This window comes from Denticeps clupeoides, chromosome 1 (genome assembly GCF_900700375.1).
Source record: "Denticeps clupeoides chromosome 1, fDenClu1.1, whole genome shotgun sequence".
Lineage (NCBI taxonomy): Eukaryota > Metazoa > Chordata > Actinopteri > Clupeiformes > Denticipitidae > Denticeps > Denticeps clupeoides.
The window spans coordinates 20,841,478-20,859,530 of NC_041707.1; the positions used below are offsets into that span (position 1 = coordinate 20,841,478).

Genomic DNA, 18,053 nt, shown 5'->3' on the forward strand with positions numbered 1-18,053 from the left:
GCTGGCACTGAGAAGGACGGCAGAAATAATAGCTTCCATATGGCTTCTCCTGATGTAGGAGAAAGTCGGAGAAAAACAGAAAAAGAGAAAGTGATAGATAGATAGATAGATAGATAGATAGATAGATAGATAGATAGATAGATAGATAGATAGATAGATAGATAGATAGATAGATAGATAGATAGATAGATAGATAGATAGATAGATAGATAGATAGATAGATAGATAGATAGATAGATGTGTATTTTTGTCGCAGGACTGTGAAGGTAAGAGTGTCCTTGTCACCACTGTTGCATGCCTCACCCCCACCCTCATGTCTGGAGGCGGTCCGGAATGCTGCAGTGTTGATGTCACATCGTCTACACATCACACGGCTCCGTAACCAAGGCAGGATGCTCGGAAAACGCAAGCGAGTGCCACATGGAGTAGGACATTACCAACGGAACTGGTGTCTCCTTCTCATCCTGCTCTATTTCTCGGAATCTGGACTCCAGCAAGTTCTCCCTAAGATCCCCATACACCCCACCTCACCTCCACCCCCACCTCCTCTCTCAGTCTGGCGTACCGAGCGTGACCCTGCTGTGGAACCATAATGGTCATTTTGTTCAGGTGTTGGGTGATTGAAGATCTGAGGTGCAAGCAAATGAATACACAGCACACACACACACATGTGATTAAACCCTTCTGAGGCAGCATAAGTATGGTTTCCTGCGGTCAGACAATCAGTTTTTATTCATTTCCCCCCTTTAGCCTCTGGCTATGTGCGTGAGTGGGCATTCATTAACATATTTCACTGTATGTATGGGTGTACATCTGTGTTGTTATGTGCAGGGCAAGCTCCAGGTCAAACTCATGCACTCAAACTTAACAGTCCTATTAAATGGGGTCACACTGTCTGGAGGGCCCAGTGAAACAGGGGTCTCCTGAGAAAAGGCCCCCCACCATACCTTGGTGAGGGTTATCCAGCATCTTCAACCATAGGGTCATTTTCCCGACCTGGACTAGAAGATGTTGACAGGGGCCAGGGGCTAGGAGACCCACCTAGACCCTGCTCTTCTTTACAGGGGCCAACGCCTGAATTCCCAAGGCATAGCTCTGCAGGGCCTAAGTACTTCCAGCCTCATGCCAACAGGTCTAGAACGTGACCAAAAGCCACATTTTCAAGGGTCATGGTGCCTACAACACAGGTTAGCGTGTTTATGGATCTGTCTAATTTTTCATTTATTTTTTGAGAGACAATTTTCCATCATGACTCTTTAGTTTCTGAAACCATAATACCTGAAAGTTAAGAGCCTGCGGTCTTTCACTTCATCTGGTCTCCACCAGCAGACCCTACAAAATGACCGCTGTGAGAGCACAAGCATCTTGAAGTGATTTGGGGGTCCCTCTCTTTCCTCACAGTTTCTCCCCGGGGTTTTGGTCAGGTTGTGTTCTCTTCTGGACCCTGAGGTCACAGAGCCCTGCGGTAAAATCAACAGATCACCGCAGCGCTGAGTCCAGAGGTGTGAAGAGACATGGGGAGCAGAGCCAGAGAACCAGGACGAGCGTATGTCCTCCACCTGAACAATGTGATAATTATTATGATCACCACAACTAAAGATTTTAACCAATTATAATCCATAATTAACTAACTGATTGTTTTTTACATCACTTATGTCATCATGTACAAATGCTACAGCCATTAATGAAAAAAAAACAGAGAGCTGTATTTCATGAAAAAATCTTTTAAATCTATTTTTTGTCTATTGAAAAGCAACAAATCAATTCGAAAATAATACCAACTGCTTAATCAATGATCCGTATAATCATTAGTTGCAGTCCTAATTTTTAAAGTGTGTGAGTGTGGAGACATTTTTCTCCATTAAAAAGTTGCAGGGTGACTTTATCTAGAAGCCGCTGTCTCATTATTCTTCACGCCATGTTCATACCAGGTCAACGGCAGGAGCCGTTCTCCAGAGGACTTCCTCTCCAGCGAGTGATTGACAGATGACAGGTCAGTGGGATTCTGTGTCTCTGTGGATTATTTGGTGCTCAGATAGCAAGAGCTGGATCAGTACAACACAGGCGCGCATTTGCATAGACAAGGATGAGAAATAAATACAAGGGAAAATGGAGGGGGAGAAAGGAGACATACGGTTGTGTATGTGTGGGGCTTTTTTTTTGCAAAATGTGTTGTAAACCACAAGATTCCCACAAGGGGTACAGCGCAAATTTTATGCTTCTCCCTGGTACACGCGCACGCACACAATTCCAGTGCACATGAACATTGAAACAAGAACAAGTCCCCAACCATTACGATAATTGAATATGAAAAGGACTAAAAATATACATTTTCTTTCAGCTGAATCTAACTTTCTCACACACTGGGAGATTGTGTACTGAAGAGGAGAGAAAAAAGAGAGCGAGACAGAGAGAGAGAGCGCGATCACCTCCATCCCACTGCCTTCCTACCCCCCTGCTGCGTCGATTGCTTTCTCTCTGTTCCCTCTTCAAAGAAACAACAGAAAAATAAAAAAAAAAATGTAATAAAAAGTTTAGTGGGGCCTGCGGACGGCACTGGCTGAGAGAGAGCGAGAGCGAAGACGGCCTGTGAGGAGACAGTGAATAAAAGAGCTCAGACTGATCGAACGCGGAAACAGGCTGAGCTGGTTGGAAGGATGGATGGATGAGGGACGTCCTGCTGTGTTAAGCCAGGTGTCTGTATCAGCATGTCGGTGGGGATAGATGGAGAGAGCATGAGAGAGAGAGAGGAGAGAAGGACAGAGCAGAGAACAATTAGTAAGACCCCCAGCAGAGGAGACTGGCAGGTGAAAAGAGGTAAAGAGAGAGAGCAAAAGAAGAAAGACAAGAAAAGAAGGTGAATGAATGAAAGAGATAGGGGGGTGGTGCTCGATGGACAGAGGGGTTGAAAGTGAGAGTGGAGATGGGAAGATGAAAGAGGATGATAGAACAAGAGAGAGAAAAATGAGAGAGGGAGGGAGGGAGCTGCAGAGGTGAAGGGAGAAGCAGCAGAAAGGAGGGCATGGAAAATGCCCTTTGTCATCCTTTCTTTTCTGTAATCGAAGGGAAGACAAAGAGACAAAAAGGGAGAAAAATCTGAGAAAAAAGTTTTTCAATTTTTTTTTCTCCCTATCAGACAACAAAGGACATTGATCTCCCCGACAGTTCAATGAACTTAAAGATTTTCAGAAAACGAATAGGATGAGTGAATAGAAGAAGAAAGAAAAAACATCAGTTCTCTTAGTGCTTGTGTAAAGTGCTAGTAGCCATGAAACCTATTAGAGTTCACAGTACTCGCAGAACAACAGCTGAGCTCAGGCATTTACACTGGGGATTCTGGGAAAAATACTGCGTTTATGCATTGAAAACCAATAACTATCAATGTTTCTTGAAAAAAATATGTTATCCTTTATTCATCTATCCATTCATATATATTACCTGAACACAAAATAAATACACTGACGGTGCCTTGTAACAGGTTTTAGGTGCTTCGTGGGTGCTGTAGTGCAGTTTACGCCTGGGACCCAAAGGGATAGATCAAGCTATTTCAAGTGCTATGATTAGCACATAAAAAGGAATTTTGGTTAAAGGCTTTGCTCTATTTGAGATCTAATGCATCCTTTAAATTCATGAAAAAAGTGCAGAATGTAGTTGTCTTCAGTGGAGCTTTTGAATAGACCCGGTTCACTCCAGAGTGACGCACAGAGGTTTTTGAACAACTCATAGACAACTCCTTTCTGGTTAATGAGAAATTAATTCAGTTTCATCTCAGTAAAAAGCATTTAATAGTTTATCACTGAAGAGATTTTAGTGAATCTTTAAAGAATGTATATATGGATGGAAGGTCTTGTAGACACACTGAATACAGGAATACTTATATCATCATTCGGATTTTGTCTGTTTAAGAAACTAGTGACCTTAGTTTATTGTAAATAGGGTAAATTGGCAAACATATGCTATGTATATTTGTGATTGCAAAAGTCTGGGCTACTCAGCAAGGATTTAAAGTTGTTTTGTATGTTGGGTGATCCATTCAGCAGGTCATCCTGTATGAAGTCCATCAGTCTTCAAAGGGTAAAACTGTCATGTGACTCCGTTCACGTGACCGGGAGCAACGCGAAAGTGGGGTGACACTAAAATGGCAAGATGGCCGCCTCCAGTTGCTCAGTCATTGTTTGCCTTTCTCGGCTCGACACTACGACAAAGTGGGACCGTTCCTATTACCTGTTCTCCTCTGTCCTGCCTACCTGCATGTCCTGTCCCTCGTCTTGCCTATTTTTGTGAACGTCACCATCCGTGGATGTTGCAGCTGATGCTAGTTAAACATTCGCAGATTAACTTGGTGGAGATTGACCTGCCTCTGCATGCTAATCATGCAACTGGGTTTTCATTTCCACCTACAAGTGCTCGCTCAACTGTCTCGATTGACAGGAACAATCAGAACGTTCTGAAGTTCGAGTTTCCACATGTTCACTCCAACTGAGCAAAGTTCATCCCGCTAATTAAAATTGTCAGATAATCTGCAGCGACATTTGTCCGTGCACAAAATCCGGTTTGACTTTTCTCTTCAAATCACTTGTTATAATATTATTAATGCTAATCCACCAGATTAGGATCTGAAGGTTGGTCCAACTCTAAGCGCAGGAAACATGGATCCACTTCGGCCCATTGGATTAAACAGACTGTAGCGAACAGTTGGCTTTTGTTTACTGTAGCCACATTTTTGGCCAAAATGTTGATGCAGGGAAGTGAGGGGGGAAAAAAGAGACAAGTGAGTAATCTCATTCCTACCCAATCGTCTCGGGAACAAGCGAAAGGGGGTCAGATTTATTTTGATGCACACCAACTGTGGTGCCTGCTCTTGCCATAAAAACATCACACAGTGACTTCTGGATCTGGCGGCCACGTTGGAACCGTAACAAGAGTGTTGTGTTCCCGTCGCCTATTCTGTTTGTTGTTTTCCTTCATGCCATTGGCCGAAAGTGACCAGCTAATGACTGGCTGACTGGCCCCATCCAGACTGACCCCGGGTCAGTAATGTTGGGTTTTGCTCACCAGAGTGTGAGGATTCGGTGACATTTCCCACTGATTCAAGATCAGTGAAGTGGGGACAGCTGCCAGCGTGTGAGGCCCATAACACCCTCTGTAAGACGGTTATTAGGCTGCCAGTGACACACACGCACACAGACACACACACACTGGCAACCAAAGTTGTGGCATAATGCCTGGCACACACTGTGACTAACTCACAGACCCACAAACCTGTCAGCGACAAAAAAACACACACACGCATGTGCATGTGCAGAGGCATGATGGGATGAACTACTGAGCAGAGTGCAGCAAGTGATCCATGTAGCCGTACCACCACGTCCTTTCTTCAGACTAAAGGCGAAGTGCCGTCACAGTAATTAATCAAGACTCCTCATTAATTATCCAGGCACCCGGGTCGTTAATTAACACATCACTGTGAGCGTGGCTAATACGAGTAGCTCGCTCCGGCCTCCAACCACCGTCAGAGTTTGGAGAGAAGAAGACTCCCGCTCGCTGTGTGGGCTTTTAAAATGTTCTCCCTGGTAAGATGTGTACTCTTGCTGCAGGCCCAGGGAGTGCGGCATAAAAATGACCCCGGAGCGAAATGCCGCATTGCTCATGCCCCAACGAGCCGCGGTGATTCCTCATCGCGCCCGGACGTCTTCGTTAATAATTCAGCCGAATCTGGAGGGGGGCAGCAAGAAAGAATTATAGAAAGAAAGAAGCTCTTCGGACGTCGGTGATTCGGGTTGGGGGGTTTGGGCCGCGCACAGCGAGCGCACCGCACAATTACGGAGGTGTAATCTCCCAGTCACTTGTCCTCTTATTATTTTTGCTCCCTCGTTTTTTCTTTTACAGCTCTCCACCTTCACACTCTTTTAAAAAAAGGTGTGGGGGGGCGGCAGGGCAAGTCTCCCTCCTTTTTTATGAGGTGGGAAAGAAAAAAATCTTGCTCCAAACCAAGATGGAACAAGGAGAGAGAGAACTAGAGAGAGAGGGAGGGAGGACAGAAGGGAGAAAGAAAGAGGGACTGTGACGTTAACAAGATTGCTCGTTAAGAAAAGAGGGGCGAGGAGGAGGGAGGTGGAGAATAGAGTGGCTGTAATTGGTGGGTTTTTGAAAAGTTGAAAAGGAAAAGACAGAATTAGGTTTCCAGCTGTGGGTCTGAGTGTGTGTGAGTGTGTGTGTGCGCGCGCGTGTGTGTGTCTCTGTAGAGAGGTTTTGTTCCACAGTGGACAAGTGACAGCCCTGATATGTGCAAGTGTGCTCAGAGTTCTACAGGTCACACACTCACCTGTCAATCAAAGGCTCCTGAGGAAGGTTCGGTCTATCACTCGCCTCGCACACACACACACACACACACAAAGACAGACACACAAGTTGTTGGACTGCTACAATCACTTGGTGGGTGGGACTTCGTAATGCTTCATAATAAATACATGTGAGTGTAATGGCCCAGCAGCTGGTGTGTGTGGCATCATCCCAGTGTGTGTGTGTGCGCGTGAGTGTAATTCGATGTAATCCCCTTCTCTGTGGGACTCTCTCTCTCTCTGCATTCCCTTCTGCGCCAAATGAGGCAACACTGCCAGTACAAGGCTGGCAAAGGGCATGAACAAACACACACACACACACACACACACACACACACAATGTATAAGGAATTCATACTGGTGTCTCTACACAACGACTTTACAAATCTGCAGCTCTACACAAACACCATCAAACTTTTCAACTTTTTGCCCATGATGCATGACAAAGAGCGAGAGAGAGAGAGAGAGATACAGCACTGAGAGAGAGAGAGACGCAGCACTGAAAACTCCTCACTCTACGACTCGAGATTATTCTCCTCCTCCCCCTCCTCTTTTCATTTACACCTCCTTCAACTCCTACTTTTTTCTTTTCGCCTTTGTGTGGAAGAACTAAGGAGCAGCAGCACTCAGGGCAGAAGGAACACTGGCGGCTCTCTGGAGGGAGGATAATCTCTCTCTCTCTCTCTCTCTCTCTCTCTCTCTCTCTCTCGCGTTCGCTTTACCACCGTGACTCCTGATGGAGACGTTCCCCTTGCAAACATCTGGGAGTCGGGTCTGAACTATTCTGCCAGTCAAATTGCTGGTGTGTTTGGGTGTTAATAACTTGCTTCACCTGAATGTGAGTGTGTGTTCAACAGAGAGAAACAGTATGCGACACCGACAGGGGGCTACAATCCAGGAAGGAGTCCAGGTTGTCCTCCCAAAAAGACGGACAGAAAGGGTGAGAATGTCAGGACGAGTAAAAGTCGAGATAACACCTCACGCTCTCTCTCTCTTCATTAAGGAATCTGTGCTTAATCACACCACCAATCTCACATGTTTGTGAGAATGGCAATGAATGAATGAATAAATAAATACGCAAATTCTATATGAAGCGTACCAGATAATTCATCTTCACACAGTTGAGGAGCAGATAACAGACTTGTCATCCACATTCAATCATCTTCAGTCCATCCTCCTCCCTCCTGGTCCAGTTCTCTCTCACATACCAGATTAAAGAGCCACATTAATGCTGGGATTTCTGCAGATTAACACTCTTCACCTCGACAAGTGCTTCTGCTGAGCTGCAGAGTTGTGTGTGCACTAACCAGAGACTGGATGGAGCTGATCTCCAGCATGTGTGTGTAAGGCAATGTGAAAAAGGTGTGCATGTTCCTCACTTACCAAGCAGAGTTTTCCCAACTTATCTTTCAGAAACAGCCATTTCACACGCAAATGTGGGAAATTCAACATTCCGAGGAGGCCCAGAAATGTAAAACACATTCAATCAGAAGGCATAAATTATATAAACTTTCATTCTTTTAACAAAAACATAGTAGTAGGAGTAGTAATACTAATACTAGTAATACTCGTAGTAGTCAATGTTTTAAAGAGATCCACACAAAAAAAATATTATATGCTAAAAGTTATTAACAATAACAATGATAATGAAAAACTTTGTCTGGGTAAACTGTATATTTGTGTGAGTGTGTACACATGTCTGTGTGTGTGTGTGTGTGTGTGTGTGTGTGTGTGTGTGTGTGTGTGTGCTGGCAGCAGTGGTACTGCAGTGTGCCAACTCCACGCCTGCACACCTCAGACAGGGAGCAACGGATGGACAGAGGAGTGGACGGGTGCAGTGGAGAGATAGAGAGTGGGGCAGACTGAGCAAAAGGGAGGGGGGGGGGAAACTAAATGAGAAAAGGGGGAAAAACTCAGGAGGTGAGGGGGCAGCTTTAGAAAATGTTTGCAGTAAGGAGCATGGAGAATGAGTGAGGGACAAAAAGAAAGTGGAAAAGGAGGAGTGTGTGTGTGTGTGTGTGTGTGTGTGCGTGTGCAATGGAGGGAGGACTGATTTAGCAGGGGAGAGTATTTTGGGGAGAGTGGGAGTGGATGATGGAGGGGAGAGAGGAGAGCAGTAATCCCCTTATAGACAGCTTTGTTGGGTGATTGACAGCGCAGCACCGCCACACTGGAGGAGTAATGGGCGGGTGCGGGCGCTGCAGGGGATTATCTACCCCTTTACCCAGTACCGCCAAACACCCCTAAAGAAAGGGTCAAGTGGTACAGGCGATTTTCTGTTGTTTCAGGCGGCGCGTCTCACACTCCCCCAGAAAACGGCCTTTGTGCCGTTTAAAGTTTTGGTTTGCAAATGACACTTAATAAGGATCAATTTTACAACACACACACACACACACACACTCTCACACAGAAAGGCAGAATGAGAATGAGAGAGAGAGAGAGCAGCACATTTTTCACCCCACCAGCCGTGGAATGATAACAAAACTCTTAAACAGGCGAGTCTTAAACAAAGGTATTCATTTCAATGAAATAAATGAATGTTTGTCTTGATGATTCGACATGTCCCAGAGTTACAAGTCAACAGAGGCAGAATCGGACGGCGCCGGGTCACCGCTGTTGCCGGCGGGAGCTCCTTATCACCCAAAAAGTTTCAGTCTGTGACACAGAGGGAACCGGCTGGCTGTGATGCTACGGCAGCAGCGCGGCCCCGTCCTTCATTCCTTCGTATACACACAGCGACAGTTATTAGTTACAGAGGCAGCGGCGGCCGGATGGGAAACACACACACAGGCACAAAAGGCCGCTGCATAGTGTTACATCCATCAAGAGTGCCCTGTGTGTACGTGTGTGTGTGTGCGGCCACCCATTTCTTCCCTCAGAAGATGAAGGTGGTCGGGACCCGGCATAATTCAGATCAGCCCAGGATGGAACATGCCGCACGTCTGTGTGTATATGTGTGTGCACACACTGAGAAAGCAGCGACAGGAGCGGTTTAGCCAAATCTCTAAACATTAGCATGTGAGAAACAGATAATCTGGCAAGAAGGAGGGGAAACTTCACTACCCATACAAACACACACAGCATGGAATGCAACCAATCACAATTTCACAAAAACATACATCATTGCATACTGGTAACTGAAGGACAACTTCCCAGCACGACAAAAAAACCCATCCATCACACACTCATTGTGCATAAACGCCCAGCGTGGACAAAATCTACTGCAACACAAGCACAACACACAACCCAAAAAAACCACACACAGACAGACGCACACAAGTGAAGACAACCACACAGCATGGCATGAGAAATTAATAAACTCACACGCACACACACACACACACACTCACTCGCTGGTCAAATGAAGGTTTTGAGAGGCTCAGTAATGGAGAGTCTGCAAGGCTTTTGTCTCCTTCTCTCCCCATCCCCCCAGCAGCATTCTCTAGGCCCCTTTTCTTCGGGAAAGAACGGGAGGAATAAAAAAAGAAAAGAAAACCCAGCTCCATCAGTTTTTCTCTCCCGGAGCGGAGTGCGGCGGGCAGGGGAGAGAGGGAGCACGTAAGCTCGAGAGAAAGGGGTGAGGTGGGACCCCGTTGAAAGAGAGACAGAAAGTGGTGGAGAGCGGACTGGGCTGGGGGGGGGGGGGGGCGCATTCTCTTGCTCTCATTGTTGGGGTGAGGGGGTCTGGGGGCAGACTCGTTCGGCAGCACTCTTAAATTGCCTCGACACCGCGGTGATACGCAATCGGGATGATTCAGCGGGGCTTTTGAAATCCGAATCACTTATCAGAGAGAGAGAGAGAGCGTGAGAGAGAGAGGGAGGGAGTGGAAGGGTTGGCACAAACCAGTTAAACCACCCACAAAGAAGAGACAAAGAGAGCGAGGGAGGGATGGGGGAAGGGGTGAGAGAGTGAAAAACACAGCAATTTAAAACGTATAAATTTAAAGCCTGGTCGGCGTGGTGTGTAATACGAGCGAGCGAGTGGAAGCCAGCACTAAGCGCCATTCGGCGCAAGAGACTTTTCAGAGAAGGCCAAGAAGGGAGGGAGGGAAAGTGTGGAGGGGAGGTGGATGTGTCCGGAGACATGGAGTAATTTCTAAAACGTGATGAAAGTGAGAATGACAGGGAATGCAGATGTGTGTGTGTGTGTGTGTATATATATGTAAAAATGTGCCCAGGGCGTTGGATTTAAAAAACCTGACACACCTGCCAAGCGGGGACTTGCCGATTCCCACCATGTAAAACGTGTTTTACATAAAAGATATGGTAACGGTAATATATTTCAAAGGCTTTCTTCTTGGCTGCTAGGGCTGAGTGTATGGTCAGACATGCTCTACTACCAAGGTAATAAAGTATTTTTGTAACACATTTAACATTAAGTCCCCACAATGCTTTCACTGGAAGGAGTGATCTTTTGTTCTGATGGGAGGGGGAGCGCAGGAGTGATATGCTGCTGAAGGGGGCCGAGGCCTCGGAGGAAATTTAACCCTTCAAGTTGGACACGGTCCAGCTCTGAGTGCTATAAAAAAAAAATGTATGCTTCTTTTAACAAAGTGTGTGTGTGTATGTGTGTGTGTGTGTGTGTGTGTTAATGTCTTCTGCAGAATGGAAAGACAGAGCAAGTGAGTCAAGAAAGAAAGAAAGAAAGATCAAGAAAAAGTACTGAGTCCTGGCTTGCACGGTAAAGCTGGAGTGCATTAGATGAAAAATGGAAGAAACGTTCTATTGAAACAAGGCGACAGCCAAAGGGCTAAACTCAAGCTGCGAGTCTTCAGCTTTAATAAAGACCTGAGCTGCACCAGTCTGAAGGGTCGTGCTGCTACACCTCTTTTCGCTCCAGCCAGAGGAGTTCAGTCGAACTCGGGCCCGAGACTCATAATACAGGTTTCCATCTTGATAAATGCCCAACAGGTGGTTCAAGAAAAATGAAACAGAAATATGCGTGAACCCCGGTGTGGAGGGGGATAGTACACACTGGCTGTTAAAGACGTTCGGCCCCAGAGTGCCTGTGATGTATTGAGCGCACATCGTTCTTGCCAAGTAGGGCAAAACTGAAGCAATCTGACAATTAGCAAGAGGGGGGGGGGGGGGGTAGTTCCCTAACTACTGCCTTGTAGCACTGATATACAGCGTGCCGGTTAGGCCTTTGCTCAACCATCATTTCTTTTGTGAGCAGGTCAGCGGTGACGCTGGTCCCTATTGTCCATGTGTAACGCGTCAAACTTTTCCATGGCTGGCCTGCCTTATCTCCACGGTCGGGCAACAAGGTGCCCCAGGGCAACCATGCCGTGGAACGGTCAGCTCACCAGACAACAATCCTTCTGTTCTGATTTACAGTTTGTTTTACTGTGAACTGTGAGCATTTGCAGTACATGCAAATGGTCTCTGCTTTTAATGACCAGAAGCTGGCAGACAACAAAAGCCAGGGATGAAAAAAATTTAAAAAAGCAGACGTGGAATCAAGATACTACATGCTGCCTTAACGGCCTGTCTGGCGTCGGTTTCTGCCTTCGGCGCAGAACAAAGTCATTCAGCGGAACAGGAAGTAAAGCCGGGCGAAAGAGATGGGCTTAATAGTCATCACATGCTTTACGGAACATCAACCGCACTAATCTAGCGACCGTCTACAACGCTGCAGACTAAAGCCTTGGCTAATTGTGGTGCAGCCCGCAAAGGCCACGACCAGGCTACCTCTCTTGCGGCATCTGTTGCCTTTGAGGACGTGATGGAGGAACCCGTGTGTCTGCTGTCTAAATGTTGTCCTCAGAGGAACCAAACCCTTCCATTTCCAGCTGCCTTCTATTTGTCTTTTTCTTACAAATCCAATGTAGCAGTCACAGTGGTGGATAATGGGGGTTAGGGGAACTGACCCTGGGCCGACCAAATGCCAACAGCAAGGGGATGATCCCGATTAGTGAGCTAGCGGAGGGAGCTGTGGGGGAATCTGGGAGAACCGATCTAATGATTGGTACCCAAAGCCTCGCATAGCAACCTGCACTCACTGGGGGCCCGTGGCTCCCCGAGCCATGTGACCCGCCAGACCTCTGGCCAGGATTAGGGGCCTGCTGTGTCAATGTCTGTGTCTATGTGTATATGCGGAAGCTCTGGCAAAGTCAATTTAGTGCGGCCAACCTCCTGTTAGCCATTTAGCCAGTTATGTCTTTATCCATTTTCTGAATTTGCCTGTAGTGGTTAGGGGACCTGGACATGCCAGCTTGGCCAAGTCTGAAATGGAAAGGTAGGAGTAGAGGACCCTGAACATGAGCTATGCTGGTCCAAAGCAATAGAAGACTCCAGACTACTACATGTGATCCCATAGTTGCAGTGTAGCTGTCATTTTTACAAAATGTCTTTTTTGTGGAGCTCAGGGGAATCATCTTGTCTATCTGACGGTCCTATCAACTCCATCTTGACATATATGCATTTCCGCATTTGAGAATGACAGTTTTTTTTTTTGTGACAAAAATGGCTTCTCTAGCCCAGACAGACAAATTCCTCTTTGAAAAGAATCTCAGTGAAACATTTACACAGACACACAGAGATGGCAAACACAATAGTCTACCCCTCTTGACTCTGGCGAATGTGCCTCAGCATGCCTGTCACCTAAACAGACTGCTGCCATGTTTTGCAGCTGAGGGTAAGTCTGCAGCCTCTTTGTTGCCTAAGTTCCAAAAGGCTGCACCGCAGATACCAGCGCACAGAGAAACCAGGCAACCCACAGCCAGTCTTCCTGAAGATGGACAGATGGGGGAGAGGGGTTCAGGTTGGGTGGGGTAATTGGGGGGTGCCCAGTTTCTGGTGTCCTAACCAGGCGCCTATCAATGAACGAATGGCTGATGCATTGCCAATCCACATACACACACGGTCGTATTTCAGAGATTTTCCACTCATTATTCTCTGTTCTCTCTGTGTCTTTTTGCCCTTTTTTGACTTGAAACACTTAGCCTACTTAACGCATCTTTTTATCCAAGGCCAATTAGCGGCCGATTAATTAATTATTGAGAATCCGATTGGGATTCATTTTTAATGTGCATTTGAGGGGGAGACGTTGTAGTACAAGTCACCGGGAACGCCCACCTCTCCCGGCGAAAACACACCACCCATTTTTCACAAAACCCACAGTCCTTTGCAGAGCGTTGGGTGATCTAGAGAAACAATTCACATAGAAAGGCTGACTTGCTGTTTTTAATTGACATCACAAAATCCTTGAGTAATAATGCAATTGGCTGTCTGTGCTTTGAATCTGTAAACCTGATCTTGGGCATTGGCAAGAGTAGCCGCCTCTCAAAAAAAAGTCCCCATTCACACAAAATCAAGTGAGGTACAGTTTGTGATGCCTGTAAATGCACTGACTGAGTTCCGCTTTGGAAGTGGAAACATAAACACACGGCAACATGAGCACATAGTTCATCTGACAAAAGTATTTTGAGGGCTCCATTTCAAAACACAGGATGAAATATAGGCCACCGGCATTTCCATATTTCATTCAATTACAGCAGTCACTGGAAGACAAACACTCTATGGATTTTCTCGCACTTATTGAGCGTCTCCAAGGTGATCCCCCTTCCGGCGCAATTCCATTGTCTCGCTCCTAACTCGGTGCGACGTCCATGCCTTGAAAGGTATCGATTCCCAAACATTCTGAGATATTCCCTGGCGCAACGCGCACGTTCTCCCTTCCCTGCCCTGATCCGTCTCGCTCTGCTCTCTTTGTCTCCGTCTGCCCGGGTCCCTCCGTTCGTCCCCTCATGGCGCCCACCTGTTTTCTAAGTGGAATAATTAGTTGCTGGAGAGAACACGTGTTTTTCATTTGCTCCATCCGAACGGTACGTGGGGAAGGAGGCCTGACAGCATTTCCGTCACCAAGGGACGGGCGGGACCAGAAAAAAAGAGAGAAGACACGAACCGAGGGTGGGCAAGGAAGGACAAACCAAGCCAAAAGCTAAATTGTCATTAAGGACAGAGAGAACGATACTTCTATTGCCATTACTTTCTATGTTTCTTGCTCCTTAAAGGATGCGGAGTGTTGTGCCCCGGGGCAACACCCGACTGACCAGACAGATGCCCATTAGCCTGCGTGTGTGGGTGTGGCGGGGGAAACTATAGGCCTTGCTGTAATTAGGATGCTTTTTCTGAGACTGTAAGCTGGAGGCTACAACATGTCTTCCTTTATTGTGTGTGTGTTGTTGGGGGGGGTAAAGTGTGTGACTAATTTCAGCGGTGTGAAATTTTAAAGCGCAGACGGCGGCGGCACCGAGCGCGAAAGCAGCCGCTGGTCCCACATAGTTTTAATCACTTGTCCAACGCCACCTAAGGTAGGGTCGAGCGGAACAGCCGCGCTCTGATCACAACACTACAGAGACGAAAACTGGAAATTACACCTACTAACACTTGCCAGACTGGCGAGGCAACGCAGACAAAAATGCTCATTAACACTGTCTGGGTTTGGAGGACCTTCGCCCAGACTGCAAGAAATTGCGGAGAAGGGATTTCAGGGTCCAGATTTTACTTAGGAACTAAAAAAAAAAAAAGTTCTAACATGATCCCTCAGCAAGATCCCCAGCCCTATAGCTGCTGAGAAGGATCTGAACCTGTAATTAATGAGCGTAAGTGGACGGCAGCATCACAAAAATTAATAGCTAAAAATGTCTGCCCAGATTCCCGGTGATGGAATCAGCCCCCAGCGCCCACCCCTTCCCACCCACAGCATCTGCTGAAGCGCTGAGACTTTCGAGGGCCACATGGACGCATTAAAAAGCCATCCGTCTCTCAACGGCCCGTGGCATCACTAATAGCCGTGCATAACCCACATACGGATTTCCACCATCCGTCCAGCACTCTGCTGGGGAAATGAAGCCCTAAATTGTACTTTGATTGTCATCAAGGAGACATAATTTAGGTTGTCTGGCCACTATGAAGCTTATCATAGAGAAATTATTATACTAAATACAGCAGCAAGAGCCCCAACAAAACCGCATGACGTGGGTAAGAAAATGAAATCTTATCACTAACAGGGAAAGTTCAAGAGGTCAGGAAATGTACCAAAAGGGTCAAAAAATAGGGGGTGGTGGTCAATATATATTCTATATATTCAGATATGTTCTATATCTGGTTTAGTCCAACAATAACTCAGTCAGCTCATTTGAGACATTAGTGGGCCCATGGCGCAGTGCAGGACCCCCTCAGTGTCCAACTGTCCAATGTTCATGACACAAGATTAACTACGCTGATCTTTCCTTAAATGGGGAAATGATTAAAGGCCATGGATGTGCGGCCTCTAATCATCTAATCAAGCATATCGCTGGTTGGGCGTTAAATCAAACTCCCTTGGCAACACAACTGTAGTTAACAGAGGACCACATAAAGTATATCAATTGAAGTCGTAGTTCACATTTAATTGAACGGTAACTGCGCTTCGGACACCAGCTTCTTCTGAGCGTGGCTGCCGTGGTTGCCAGGTTGGCGGAGTTAACTGCGCTCAGGGTTTAACTCTGTTACAGACAACGCTGCGGTTGACTCGTTCAGACAGCATGTGGCGTGTTGCATCAGCTAGTTCAATATGACAGATAAAGCAGGAGCATGTCTGAAGTCGTATAGTTTGTGGAAAAAGCTTTTATCGGACGTATTAAGCGCATCCATATCATTTTATGTTCACTGCATGGCTTTCATTTGAGCGACTGCAAATGTAATTTAAACTGATAAGTGCTGTCCTGTCGGTGAACTTGTACTACCAACACATTTTGACCCAAAAAAAAAAAATAAATAATAATAATAATAAAGCCATTTGGGTCACTTCGAGAGTTCTGGCAACACGGTCTGGGTGCTGTGAGTCAATGAAATGGGGCATTTATTAGTCTGAGTAGTCGGGGCTCGTAACTTCTGTGCTCGCTGTACTCTGGATGTACTCTGTACATCTCCTGTCACAGTGACGCCCGTAGCTTCAGGTCTGACAAGTTGACACATCCTGAAAAGTTTCCAGCGCGGGACGGCTCCGTCACATTCCTGTTACCTGCCTGTCTTCGTTGGTGCATACTGATTATGATCAACGCTGCACTCTGGGATGCGCCGGGAAAACACGTGATTAGAAATGACGAGGGTTCGAGCCACGTTAATTTGAGGAAAGTCTGCAGAAGTGCGCGCCAAGTTGACAGACACTTCCCACGCACACGCGTAAAAAGAAGCAGGTAGCCGACGGGGGCAGCGAGTGCTTTTCCTACCTCTTGTTTAAGGAGTTCCAGTAGATCGGCTCCATGTTGGTCGCCGTGATCCCCAGTACATCCACTATGAACACCAGCAGAATTCCCAGCCTACAGCCGCAGCTCGCGCTCGCCATTCCCAAATCCCGGCTGCTCGGCCCCACTCAAGGTGAAACGGGACTTCTGGCGTTGTCCCGGAGGATGGAGGCTGAGAGTTAAAGGCCGGCAGGCTGGAGGTGAATCCTTCGTTGCGCGGAGTGGGAGATCAACTCGACAGTCCGCATGGACGGAATAAGAATATCTATATATATATATATTTTTTTAGATCCAAAATCCGGACCCGGGGTGAATCAGGAGCAAAAGTTCGCCACGAGAGGAAAGGAGGCGAGAAATACGAAGTCCCGACGATAAATTCTAGGCTACACTAATTCCACGACTTCCCTTTGGAACTGGTCCAGGGTCTCGTCGTATCCTTGTTGCGCGCAGCACCTGGCGACTTCTGGTCCTTCTGAGGATTCTTCGTCTTTATGCGTCAAACGGGACTCGGTTCGTCTGGTTTCCTCCGGCCGAGATGAATGGAGCAGCGGGGACAATAATAAATAAATTATAAGACAGTAATGGGTTATAACAGAGCAGGTTACTTTCCCTCCCGCAGGTCCTTCATCCCGTTTCGGCAATTTCCTCCCCAGGTCTCTTCACAAATCAGCTTGGTGTCTCCCTGCGTCCGACGAATTCCCGATCCCGCCGCATCCAGATTTTTTTTTTTGGGGGGGGAGACCAGAATAAAAAGAAGCTCAACTAATGCAAACACAACCCGGATTCCCAGTCTTTAAGGCTGGAACATCCATGTGGTTCGCGCGGGGAGATGCTTTTTTTTTTTGGGAACGTATCACGTGAGTCATCTGCAGCCGTGGTTTAAAAAGAATGGGGAAAAAAGAATATTATTAAATATAAAAATATCCCGGTGGTTGGACCTGTCCTAACGCTGGCAGGACACTGACAGACTGACTAGTTTGAGAAAGAGAGGAAGGGAGGGAGGGAGGAGAAAGGGGAGGTGTGTTCGGTAATAAAAAAAAAATCCCATCTTCCGGCTGGCAGGCGCACCAACGGAGCGGATTTTTTGTCTTTAGGGTGCCCCCTCCCTCTCTCTCCTTCCCCCCGTTTTTTTGAAAGAGGCGGTATGGCCCTCCCTAAATTTACATAGTCGCCCGTATACGCCCTCCCCTCCGGCCGGGTGGTACGGTGAGTGTGTCGTCCCCCCCCCCCCCCCCCCCCCCCCCCCCCCCCCCCGAGGACCCGACCACCCCGGGGCGCGACTAGCGCGGCGACTCTGGGAGATGAACAGCGCTGCAGCGCCCCCACCGACCCCAGGCCGGAGCCGGAACTGCACCCAGGGGGTTTTCTGGCGTCAGACGTGGGGGGCAGAGAAGTTTTCACATTTACAGTCTGTAGTAAGCGAGCATCACTGCTCTGCTGCCGTGCAACTACTGTGCACTTTATTATTCTTACAATGAAT

At 47.1% G+C, this 18,053-nt stretch overlaps 1 protein-coding gene across 1 annotated transcript in view; it reads right to left on the reverse strand.

Moving 5' to 3' along the window:
* The window catches only part of efnb3b (ephrin-B3b), a 49,793-nt gene extending 32,247 nt beyond the window's left edge, over nt 1-17,546 (reverse strand). The window contains exon 1 of the mRNA XM_028956137.1: nt 16,559-17,546. Within this exon, the coding sequence (XP_028811970.1) occupies nt 16,559-16,674 (116 nt within the window). The 5' untranslated portion in view covers nt 16,675-17,546. The remainder of the gene's footprint in view (nt 1-16,558) is intronic.
* Between the last annotated feature and the right edge of the window lie 507 nt (nt 17,547-18,053).